Genomic DNA, 13,368 nt, shown 5'->3' with positions numbered 1-13,368 from the left:
GTTTTACTTCCTATCATATGATATGATGAATTTAACGGTCAATTTTAAAGTATAATTTCATACACAAATATCAATCCAAATAATACGTAATTTTGAACCAAACGTGTTAGATTGTGAATAAATGTAAGCTAAATCAATAAAACATTCTGATAAAAAGAGTATAAATCAAGTTTTTAGTCTATTTTATCTTCAATTTAGAAGATTCAAAACGTAATTCTAAGATTGTAGTTAATATATGAGATCCGTGATATGCTTTTTATAAAGTTCGATATATAGTAAGCTTCAATTTTATAGCAATATTGTAAATTGTTTCAATTCTTCGCATTATTTTGATATATGATTCATTTTATGATATAAAACTGATCTACTTCTTGTACTGAATCATCTCGTTTCGATGTATAAGTGAGTTCTGTAGAAAATTCGTGGAGATAATATAACTCAAGATTGTATTAGCTGATTTTCTCCAAACTCAAACATCTACATATATACGCTATGTATAGTCTCTAGCTAGAGTTTCAGGCCAAAATTTTGGTTGGAAGGAAGTGACTGTACCTTTAAAAAATGTGTATCGAGAAATTTATGAAAAATTACGAGTATGTATGTATGTAAGATTATGATATCTTAAGATTTTCGAAATTCGAAATTTGTATGTAAGATTATGATATCGTAAGATTTTTGATTGATGTCCAAGGGAGAAACTAACCACGCCCATTATGACAAATTGATGGAGATCCTCACAGGATACAATGATGTCTACGATGCTTTGTACAGGCTGAAAACAAATGACGAAGAAAAATTCAACGCAATTTACAAAAAAATCAAACAAAACCTGATTGACTCTTATCAAATTCAGCCTGATATGATTATAAATGATATATCCGAACTTTCAATTTATAACAACCGCTTCATGAAGTCATATTTAGCGATTGTCAAACAAATTGTTGACGAATACCATCTAAATCAGGTCAACAAAATCAGGGAAGTTTTTAATTACCTTTTCTACAAAGAATACAATATAGTATTGAATGAAAATGAGAGAAAATTTTTTAACGATTTTGAAGATGCTCATTATTCATCTGAAATTCACGAACAAAATACAATTCACAAATCTATTATGGATGATGACAAAATATCATTGATAAATTTTACAGAAGGAGAAGGATTTGATAAAAATCAAAAATTAAAAAGTGATTTATATCCATATTCAAAAGGAGGTATTTCGTTACTTGAATTATGTTGTTATCATGGATCTGTTGATTGTTTTAAGTTTTTAATAACGAAATTTCAATCAGAAATCACTCCAAAATGTCTTAGATATTCGTTTTTGAGCGGAAATCCAGACATTATGAATGAATGCTTGAAAGTACATAAGCCAGATAATGAATGCATGGAATATGCAATAATATCACACAATATCGATTTTGTAACATTTTTGATGAATGAATACAACATAAAAATTGATTTAAAATTGTGTTCTCAATACAATAATCTTCAATCATTTTTAGTTTATTTGGACCAAACAAATGACATCAACACATGTTTTGTTTATTCTCCTAATTTCCATCTTTCATCACTTTTAGAATATTTTATTTCAAATGGTGCAGATATCAATGCTAAAGACGGAGATGAATCTACCCCTCTTCATTATGCAGCCAGTGATAATAACAAAAAAACTGCAGAAATTCTTATTTCAAATGGTGCAGATATCAATGCTGAAGACGCTGATGGATGTACCCCTCTTCATTATGCAGCCAGTAATAATAGCAAAGAAACAGCAGAAATTCTTATTTCAAATGGTGCAGATATCAATGCTGAAAACAAATATAGATGGACCCCTCTTCATCTAGCAGCCACTAATAATAGGAAAGAAATTGCAGAAATTCTTATTTCAAATGGTGCAGATATCAATGCTGAAAACAAAGATGGATGGACCCCTCTTCATTATGCAGCCAGTAATAATAGCAAAGAAACAGCAGAAATTCTTATTTCAAATGGTGCGGATATCAATGCTAAAGACAAAGATGGATATACCCCTCTTCATTATGCAACCAGGTATAATAGCAAAGAAACAGCCGAAATTCTTATTTCAAATGGTGCAGATATCAATGCTAAAGACAAAGATGGATATACCCCTCTTCATTATGCAGTCAGTAATAATTACAAAGAAACTGCAGAAATTCTTAAATCAAACAAGACAAGACAAGACAAGACTGTCATGTTGAATTTCGTAAAGGCTAAGGTTCAAGAGCGGGTCGCCTTATTTTTATTATTATTATTATTTATTTATTTATTTATAATAATAAAGACTCATATTTCCAGACTATACTTGTAATCATTGAGAAACATATTTCACACTTTGTATGAAGATTGAATTAATTCAGAAATAATGTCTCAAAATTTTTGAATCATCGACACAATAAATTGAATGACCGCTAGGTTTCAGTCAATTAAAAATGGTACCAAATAACGGGTTATGCAAGATATTCCAAAATATTTTTGATAATTTGTAAAAATAGTGTAAACTTCAGAATGCACTATAATATATTATTTGGATACTACATATAGCTACAAATATTATTGCCACTCAAAAAATCATGATTTCAATTTTTCTCGAAATCTAGCTTTGAAATGTAAAAAATGAGGGAGGGGCTTTTTGCATTTACGGGTGTGTCAAAAATGGTTTTTGCAGGAAAAGTGCCAAAATGTGCGAAAAAGTGACATTTTTAGCAAGATTTGATTAGAGTTAGTGGAGCTACTATTCCATCTACAAAATCTGACTATAGGGCATGAAACTTTGAACCTAATTGCGTGACTTCATCGTTGAAAATCAAGTTTTTAAAAAAACGACAAGAGATTTACTTAAATTTACAAATAAATACTCGAGTTATTTCCATTTATCCCTTGGAACATATAAATTTGGCGTATTACAAATAATGCTGTTATTATAAAAATGTATTTGGTTAAGTTCCAAATCATCAAAAAAAAACGACAAAAATTTTAAGCAGCGACGCCCTTACACTAAGGTGTATCGAAAAATATTAGTTTTGTCGTCATATTTACATTACTATTATGAAGAAAATGCAATCTAAATACGAAAAATATTTGATTCGAAGTTTTTATGAAGATTAATTCGGATCTGGTATAGAGCATGACGCTTTTTCGTTTTGTATAGATCATTACATATGAAATTAAAATAAAAAATCAATTTATTAAATTATTAATTTTTTTTATTCTCAGTTTTGACGGACGTAATATATAAGCTTAAAATTTTGTTAGAATGACATTTATTTTTCATATTCAACAATAAAACACTGCATTTATTTAATACAAAATTGTTTAATAATGAACTTTGTTAATAATTTATATATTGTAAATAGTGTAAAAGCTTGTGTTGATTGTGATGATTGTGATATCAATTGATATTTTAGAATATATAACCTGAAATTTGAAATTGTAATAAAAATTTATCAATTAGCTCCGAAATATGACTCGTCTAGAAAAGACTATTGATATATTGAATTGTGTTAAATGCTATATCAGTCCTAGTAAAGATTTAATTATAAAATTGTTAAATAAGATGTTCATTGTTTAATATCTATATTGGAAAGTTGATATTTTTCAATGTATAGTCATATTCTATGAGATTTTGTCTAAAAACGCGTATTTTCGAATAGATTTATATCATATAAGCATTATAATTTCAAATTTCCATAGGAAAATATATTTATTATCTAAAAATAAATATAATTAACCTCTTAAAATATTCTAAATATTTCATAAAATCATGATTTTCATAGTTTTTCTAACAAATTTTAAATTAATTTTTTTTATTTTGAAAAAAATTTGGAATTTGAATTGGATCAATTCTAGCTAATTTTACCATCAATGCATTTTTTTGCTAATGCAACTCATATTAAACGTATAAATTACTATTTTTTTGGAACAGCGTTAATATCTTAACATAACACTGACTATTTGCACTAATAATGATATAAAAATAAATGAATTAGAAAAAAGAGAGGTATTTTAATCATTTTTGCTCAATGAATCTATACTGATTCATATACCGCATTCATTGATACAGTAAAATTAGGATTTTAGTTACCGAATTCTACTTTTTACTGCATAACTACTTTATTGCATCAGTAATCAGTCTATTCAAAGACACAATTCTCGTTAACGTTTTAAATTGAATTAATCTAAAAGTTATCCATCGACAAAGATATTAAAATAGTTAATAAAAAAGAATGCAAAGCAAACTTACTTATTTTCTCAGCTTTCCAATCAAAATTCCAACTTTATATATTCAAAAGTTCGATTTTGATTCAAATTCATTTTCTCACAAGAAAGAATTCATACTTTTAGAAAGGTTTTCTAGTAAGTTTGGAGATATTCTATAATTATTTTATCAAATAAAAAAAAACAGTCTTACAAACAATTCATTTACTGATTTATTCATTAAAATTGCTAAGAATTATTAACTTCTTCATTTACGTGAAAAATTCAACTTTACCAAATTTCAATATCATATTGAACACTGATCAACATTTTCACATTCAGCCCATTCAGTACTTTTCTTCTAGACGATGAATATTAAACTACAAAGAATACTTAGAATAAAATCTTTTTTATAATAATATAACTAACTTTTTTTCTTTTTATCAATGATATGAATAATATAACCATACACATTGTTATTGTGATAAATTTTACAAGTTGAAAATAATATCAGTCTAAATTTATAATCTCATCCAATTTTCAACTTATGTTACAAACATCTCATATATGAAATCTTTGACTATACAACAAGTATACTAAGGTCCATTATAGAAATTAGTAATTTACATATATTGTGAATATATAATTTTATTAAATACTCATATCATGATCAAACTCAAATATGTTCACACTCTATCCTAATTCTGATTATTTATATCAATAAATAGTTTATATCCTTATTTTTTAAGTGTTCATCATGTAAAGTACCCTGTTTTGGCACTTTTTTGCAAAAACCATTTTTGACACGCCCGTAAATAAAAAAAGCCTCTCCCTCCAGCTTTAATTCCTATATCACAAAAATCAAATTATAAGAAATACCGATTCAATGTTCTTATCTACTGCAATATGAAGAGCTGTAATTTCAGCAATATCTTTCTCATTAATATTTGCACCATATGAAAGGGGGAATTCAACTATTTCTTTATTATAATTCCATGCTGCTTTATGAAGAGCGGTTTTTCCTTCTTCATCTTTTTTATTGATATTTGCACTATGGTTTAGAAGAAACAAAATTAATTCTCTATTACTATTTTGTGCTGCAGTATGAAGAGCAGTTCCACCAAATTGATCCCTTTGATTGATATTTGCCTCAAGTGAAAAAAGTATATTCAAAGAGATGGAATATCAAACATCGCTGAATAAACTAAACTTATGTTAATGTTACAAGTTTACTCGGAATAATCGAAAATTGATTCATGATTATTATCAGAATTAGACAAAATAATCATCCTTCATGATAAACACGATCATTTTAAATAAGTAAACTAATGAGTGGGGGACAAACTCGCCCATTGTCACTTTTTCATTAACCTTAAACTTGTAATTTTCATTATTTTTAATTAACCTTATTTCTTTCCCAATTCCTGATTTATTTTATTCACTTACTATTAAAAGTCACATTTTAATAAAATATAATAATTTATTTATAGCATTTTTTACTATACTGTAATAAAAAATTAATTATAATAAATTAAATGTTTATTAAATCAAATGTTTTCTTTGCAATAATATTTTTAATGTTGAGTAAACAATGTTGGGATCAAGTGTATCATTTTTCAGACCTTTCTGAACAGCTTCAAGCATACTGATGCATTCGACTTTTTTAAATTGTGTCATTTCTTCGAAATCTCTTGTGACTTTTTTGATAACTTTAACACTTCTCTCTGAATCCAGACCTTTAATTTGCAACTTAATCAGGAATGAAGGAACAACACTGGAATATAACTCGATGACAAGTTCATCGAGTCGAAGATTTGGTTGTACACCACTTGTATGTGCCGGATACCATTGTGTCAATTTTTTTCTGAAATTAACTTTAAAAGTACTAAGTAAGATCATGAGATATAGCAATATATGTTTAAACCAACTTATATTTTGGTTGTACACCACTTGTATGTGCCGGATACCATTGTGTCAATTTTTTTCTGAAATTAACTTTAAAAGTACTAAGTAAGATCATGAGATATAGCAATATATGTTTAAACCAACTTATATTTTGGTTGTACACCACTTGTATGTGCCGGATACCATTGTGTCAATTTTTTTCTGAAATTAACTTTAAAAGTACTAAGTAAGATCATGAGATATAGCAATATATGTTTAAACCAACTTATATTTTGGTTGTACACCACTTGTATGTGCCGGATACCATTGTGTCAATTTTTTTCTGAAATTAACTTTAAAAGTACTAAGTAAGATCATGAGATATAGCAATATATGTTTAAACCAACTTATATTTTGGTTGTACACCACTTGTATGTGCCGGATACCATTGTGTCAAATTTTTTCTGAAATTAACTTTAAAAGTACTAAGTAAGATCATTTATTTTTGCATAATATAATGCCAATATGGTTTCTTTTGATTTTATTTCATTTATAAGCAAATCAGATTTACCCAAAAACTCCACTCCATAAGCGTTCATTTGCTAAATTAAAAAGTGACAATGGGCTAGTCTGTCCCTTTCTCGTAAACTAATCAGTCTGTTATTTCATTTAGTCAATTCTTAATTCCATTTCCTAATTCGCTTTTGGAAATGAATATTCCTAATTCGTATATTGGAGTTTATTCCAAATTCCTATTATTTATTTCAGTTGGAATAAGACCCTCTTTATTCGAATTGTGAAGTGAAGTGAATTGAAGTTGAATTGTGCAAATAATACTGAAAATATTAAGAAATATATTCATTAAGTAAATTTGTGGATCTGCTCTGGAGAAAGATCACTCAATAATTTATAAAGAGAAATTATGTCGGATATCAACCAAGGCAATCTCGTGAAAAGTATTGTTAATGCAGCTAAAGCACCTAACACTGAAAATCTTAAGCAAATTATCGATTCAATACCTCCAAATACAGGAATAGATTCGAAAAACAGTTCAATTTTAATGATTTTAGCGGAAAACCAATGTATTGACGCAAGTCTTTGGTATGTTATGAAATACAATCCAGACTTCTCATATAAAAATAAGATAGGAGAGAATTGTTTACATGTTGCAATTAATAATAAAGCTTTAGGATTAGTCAGTATACTAGCAAATAACAAATGTGTCGAAGATTTAGATGGAAATGGAAGAAATTGTATTATTTTAGCGATATTACAAAGCGATTGGACGATGTTGCAAATGGTAATCGCTCATGAAGTGCCAATAGACGTTCCAGATAAATATGGACTTACAGCAATTGCCTATGCAATCTTAAAACAAGATATAAACATCATAAAAAGGATTTTATCACTACAAATTTCATATAATATAGAAATCACGATTTCAGAAGTCCCACCAGAATTTTCAAGCGTACTAATATTTGACAAATTACCCGTCCGTACTACTTACTTGCATTTAGCTGTTTATACAGGAAATATCGATGTTTTAATACAAATTGTCAAGATTTGCGATGATCTTAAGGCTACAGACTGGTCTGGAAGAACAGCTCTTGAATTGGCAGCTGATTTATATCAATCTGACTTTGTTTACATTTTATCTTCATTAGGACTTCCAAATCCATTATTTGAAGCCATCAAAATGGACAATTACGAGAATTTTGCCAAGTACTTGGACAGATACTCCAACAGCATTGACGAAAAAGGAAGAACTCCCTTGCATCAAGCAGTTATTCACAACAGACCGAAAATGATCTCATTTTTGTCGAGCAGATACAAACTGATACCGGATTTCGAAGGGAAACTTCCTTACGATTATTCTGATAAGAATTATCTGCAAAACATAAAAAATCTTCCAATTGGACCAATTCTTTTCGGTTCTTACCAATACGCTGATATTCCTTACTTGTATACAACAAGATTTACCTATTTCGTGAAGATAGATATTCAAATTCTCGGTTGTCTCCATAATTTATTAAGAAATTTCATCCAATCGCAAAACCAACAGCTCCATGCTGTACAATTGGCCTCTCTGATTGTTCAGAACATAGAAATGATCAATCTTGAGCTGAATAAACTCGAAAATAATCCTGATCTTTCTCAATTTGAAAAAGTGATCAATAGGATTGTGAAATCCAATGAAATGGAAGCTTTCCATAAAAGTATTGGTGAACTCCCCATCATTGTTCAAAAACTCCATGATTTGGATGCATTAAATTTCGTAATTGGGAATTCCGTTATTATTTCATGGATCAAAAACATCTGTGTCCTATTTAATGTAGCAACAGTTACTTTTGGTCATCAACTCTACTCAATTACTGCAAATCTCCAAAGATATCTTCCAAATCAGAACCAAATTGATGATATTTTCAACTCCTTAGCCAGTAAAGGAAGACAAGAACCAGTAGCAACCAGGAAACCCTACGTAATGTTCAGAGTTACCATTACAGAATCGAAAGAATTCGACAGAAACTCTTTTGAATGGGATCCTTTCCTTAGAGAACGAATCATGTCATTGTTTATGGGTCCTAATGAGGTAAATAGCATGCTTCCACCTGTTTTCCGCTTTGTTTCCAATGGTGTTTGTTCAATTATTATTTGTGAAGGGAGATTAATCTTTATTTCCGCGAATTCCACGATAAAGATACCTTTGTTCGGTATCTATTTGTATCAGACAGTGGAAGAAGCATCGAAGAACGAAGTTCAACTTGTTTTCCACGCAGGAATGATGAAATTGAAATTTGACGCGCAAAATTCGATGAAAGCTTTTTCGGATTTGATTTTGACTTTAACTAAAAAGTACACGATCCCTGAGTTGTTCTTCTCAAAGGAAGAAAGCAGAACAAGGCCTGTGATCTTTGTTTATTCATATATACATAAAGAATCACAAGCTCCATCGATTGTTTTGTCTGTTGACAAAATTAGCAAAAATTACAACTCTTACGATGTTTATCGCGAGTTTGAAAAGAGTTTGGGAATGATTGTGTCTGGTTCATTAAGATGCCATCCATTCCAATTCCCTAGAAGTGCTTGTTCCCCTTCATTTACTGAAATTGTTTAAATAATAATAAATATGTTGTTTTTTTTTTCTCCCTCTATGATTGAATTGATATTTTTATGAAAAAACGTGAATATAATATGCATTCATCATACTCTATCTTTTGACTATTTCCAAATCTTATCAAGACCTCGTGAAGAAGGCTTATGAAGTAAATATAATTAATTTTTTGTTCTTTATTTGTCAGTAATTTAAGGATGTACTTACTACAATCTGACATGCTCTTTAAAAATCAATATATCTATATTTTAACAGCAGAAATGTATAACAGCCATATTAGGCACTATATAATGATTAATGGTTACTTTCTCCTGAAAAAACATAATAGCTTTTGACCTTAGAATATTTGGATAGAAAGCTTGTGTGTTAAAAAAATTGAGAAAATGTCAGAAAGTGGTAAGTGCACACTTAAGGAGTAAATATCATACATTTTTGTAAACTAAGTTAGTGAGCCATTAATTGTCCGCTTAACATTATCTATTTGAGATTATTTATATAATAGTAGATTACATTTACTCTGCAAACTTTTAGACTAAAATTTGGCAAATTCATTGACTTTCGTTTCGGGAGTGACTTTTATTTTATTTATAGTTTGCGCGATCCCTTACATTAATTACTCTCAGATCGGATTTCATCAAATATAACTAATTCATTCTTTGTTAGGAATTCACCATTTTCAAGAAGTTCAATCCTTTGAACAATTATTAATTAACTATGTACCACACAAAAATATCATTTATGATCCAAATGGTCAAAGTGTTTAAAGGTGTCTAAAATTGAAGTGAGAATCGTGATATAAACACCTAATTTCATTTTTAATTAAATTGATTTATATATATATATATATGAATAAAAACCATAAATGATGCTTTATCGTATTCTAAAACAATAAATTTCGACAACGATAGATTTAATTGACGGGGAAAAAAGTTATTGGATATTAAATTTTGGTTGTTATCATCAAATAAAAGTGGTTAATTTGCACCATGTGCAATAAAAAGTTCGATTATTTCTTTATTATTATATTTTCTTGCATAATCAAGAGCGTTTTTCCCACCATTATCTTTTTCATTGATATTTGCACCGTATGAAATAAGACATTCGGTTGTTTCTTTACTATTATAATCTGCTGCAATATGAAGAGCTGTTTTCCCGTATTTGTCTCTTTCATTGATATTTGCGCCATGTGAAATAAGAAGTTCTGCAATTTCATATTTATTATGAATTGCTGCATAATGAAGAGCAGTTCTTCCATTTATATCTTTTTCATTAATATTTGTACCACGTGAAATAAGAAGTTCTGCTGTTTCTTTACGATTTAATTCCGCTGTAATATGAAGAGCAGTTTTCTTATCTATATCTTTTTCATTGATGTTTGCACCATGTAAAATAAGAAGTTCCGCTGTTTCTTTACGGTTTAATACCGCTGCAATATGAAGAGCAGTTAATCCATCTTTATCTTTTTCATTAATATTTGCACCGTGTGAAATAAGAAGTTCTGCTATTTCTTTTTTATTTAATTTTGCTGCATAATGAAGAGCAGTATATCCACCTACATTTATTTCATTGACATTTGCACCATGTACAATAAGAAGTTCTGCTATTTCTTTTTTATTATATTTTGCTGCATAATGAAGAACAGTATTTCCATCTCTATCTATTTCATTGATATTTGCACCGTGTGAAATAAGAAGTTCTGCTATTTCTTTTTTATTTAATTTTGTTGCATAATGAAGAACAGTATTTCCATCTACATATATTTCATTGATATTTGCGCCATGTGCAATCAGAAACTCAACTATTTCTTTGTCATTATTGCGAGTAGCAAAACGAAGAGCGTTTTCTCCATTATCATTTTGTATATCAACTTTTGCACCATGTGAAAGAAGGAGTTCGACGATTTCTCTACTATATTTTAATGTTGCATAAAGCAGAGCCATATCTACAAAATTATCAATTTTATTGACATTTGCAGCAAAATATTCACAAAGGGATGGGATGGCAAAAATCGCTGAATAAACAAAGCATTTGTTAAAATCATTAGTTTGATCAAAATAAACTAAAAAGGTTTCAAGATTTTTGTATATTCCACAGAATTCTAAATTTATCTCTAAATCGTATTCATTCATCAAGAAAGTAACAAAATCAATGTTGTGTGAAATAATTGCATATCTCATGCATTCATTTCCTGGGTCTTGATATTTCAAACATTCACTTATGATCTCTGGATTTCCTCCTAAAAATGAAAAACATAAACATTCATAAGTTATTTCTGAGTTAAATTTCGATCTTAATAACTTGAAACAATCAACAGCTCCATGATAACAACATAATTCAAGTAATGAATTATGTTCAAAACTATATGAAAATTTAAGTTTAGGATATAATGAACATTCACATTTCTGATCTGGATTAAATTCTTCTGTTTCAGTAGATGAAATGAATCTTTCTATGTCATTAAACATAATTGCTCTGTAAATTGTATCTTCTAAATGAATATTGAGATTTTCTGAAGTTAAATATCCAAAACTTTGAGAAAGGAATAATTTAATACCATACTCTTTGTAAAACAGGTAGTTAGAAGTGAATGGAATATTGTTAGCCTCTGTTATATGATAATCATCAGAAATGAGTTTCGCAAGCGTCAAGTATGATTTTTTGTAACGAATATTAAAAGGAATGATATTCAAAATATCTTCTAAAATATTTTGAGGATGATGTTTCTTTGAATCAATCATTTCTGTTTTGAGTTTATTGTAAATCGAGTTTAATTCTTCTTCATTTTCAGTTTTTAGCTGATACAATGCATTAAATAAATCTATGTAGTATTTATAGTGTTGTAAACAGAAATTCATCAAAAGTGACACCTCAGAAAAGCTAAAATATTGAATTTTTGGAACTTTTGATAGAGCACGTTTTTAAATATTAATTAAAGTAAATGTATATTTTGTAAAGATTCTTTTTAATAAAAAAAATAAAATTTTGAAGAAGAACACAAAATCTTCTGAAAAATAATATCACATAAACTCATATTATTTTCTAATATATAACTATTTTATATAAAAATCAAATTCAATGATCTTAAAAGCGAAGGATAAACCTCAAAATTTACGAATATAATGAGTGGGAATATAATGCTTATCTATCATAAAACCATATGAAATATCAATTTTTGCTTTACGCCTAATTTTTGACGACAATTAGCAAAAAATGTTAAATGTTAACACTCAGTCCATTTGAATATGAAAAATAAAATTGACTTTGATTAAATGTTTTTATTTATCATGCAATTCTTCTTGCGACCAAAGATTTGAATAAAAGTTCAAAAAATAAGATAGCTTAAAAAAATAATATACGGTAGTGTTTACTAATAGATGAATAGTATATAAATTCTATTAAAATGGATTTGATCCAAAAAAATATACAAAATTTGATCATAAATAAAATTGTTTTAAATTACTTCTTCATTTAAATTATAACAATTATTTTTGGTTTTATATTTTTTTTGGATCAAATCCATTTTAATAGAATTTATATACTATTCATCTATTAGTAAACACTACCGTATATTATTTTTTAAGCTATCTTATTTTTTGAACTTTTATTCAAATCTTTGGTCGCAAGAAGAATTGCATGATAAATAAAAACATTTAATCAAAGTCAATTTTATTTTTCATATTCAAATGGACTGAGTGTTAACATTTAACATTTTTTGCTAATTGTCGTCAAAAATTAGGCGTAAAGCAAAAATTGATATTTCATATGGTTTTATGATAGATAAGCATTATATTCCCACTCATTATATTCGTAAATTTTGAGGTTTATCCTTCGCTTTTAAGATCATTGAATTTGATTTTTATATAAAATAGTTATATATTAGAAAATAATATGAGTTTATGTGATATTATTTTTCAGAAGATTTCATTCTATATGCCTATGAAAAGTACTCTCAAAACTAACTTTTTCCTAATTATAATTAAATCTAGAATATTGTATTATGCTTAGTATTATTTCATTTTTCTCATTCAATTTAGAATTTACAAATGTCAAAAAATTGAGAGCTGTCAATTTTGATGAATTTCTGTTTATTACAATAGAAACTTGTCAAATCAATGTATTTATTAAGATGGATGTTTTGATCAGACATTAAAAAT

At 28.0% G+C, this 13,368-nt stretch overlaps 2 protein-coding genes across 2 annotated transcripts, besides 4 other annotated features; both read left to right on the top strand.

Annotated features, from left to right (window-relative positions):
- Positions 1-682: 682 nt before the first annotated feature.
- On the top strand, positions 683-2,352 carry TVAGG3_0590640 (ankyrin repeat and SOCS box-containing protein 4 family; the record flags this gene model as incomplete). The annotated part of the gene is made up of 1 exon (XM_001321655.1): positions 683-2,332. The coding sequence occupies one exon, from the start codon at positions 683-685 to the stop codon at positions 2,330-2,332; it is 1,650 nt and encodes a 549-aa protein (XP_001321690.1).
- A 3,196-nt stretch (positions 2,353-5,548) lies between these two features.
- Positions 5,549-6,745: a mobile genetic element.
- Positions 6,746-7,018: 273 nt separating this feature from the next.
- Positions 7,019-9,250, top strand: TVAGG3_0590620 (uncharacterized protein; the record flags this gene model as incomplete). Its single annotated transcript, XM_001321654.1, has 1 exon — positions 7,025-9,217. The coding sequence occupies one exon, from the start codon at positions 7,025-7,027 to the stop codon at positions 9,215-9,217; it is 2,193 nt and encodes a 730-aa protein (XP_001321689.1).
- A 343-nt stretch (positions 9,251-9,593) lies between these two features.
- Positions 9,594-9,626: a mobile genetic element.
- Positions 9,627-12,049: 2,423 nt separating this feature from the next.
- Positions 12,050-12,087: a mobile genetic element.
- A 1,181-nt stretch (positions 12,088-13,268) lies between these two features.
- Positions 13,269-13,305: a mobile genetic element.
- Positions 13,306-13,368: the final 63 nt, after the last annotated feature.

This window comes from Trichomonas vaginalis, chromosome II (genome assembly GCF_026262505.1).
Source record: "Trichomonas vaginalis G3 chromosome II, whole genome shotgun sequence".
Taxonomy (NCBI): domain Eukaryota; phylum Parabasalia; order Trichomonadida; family Trichomonadidae; genus Trichomonas; species Trichomonas vaginalis.
This window is presented reverse-complemented; position numbering and strand designations above follow the sequence as displayed.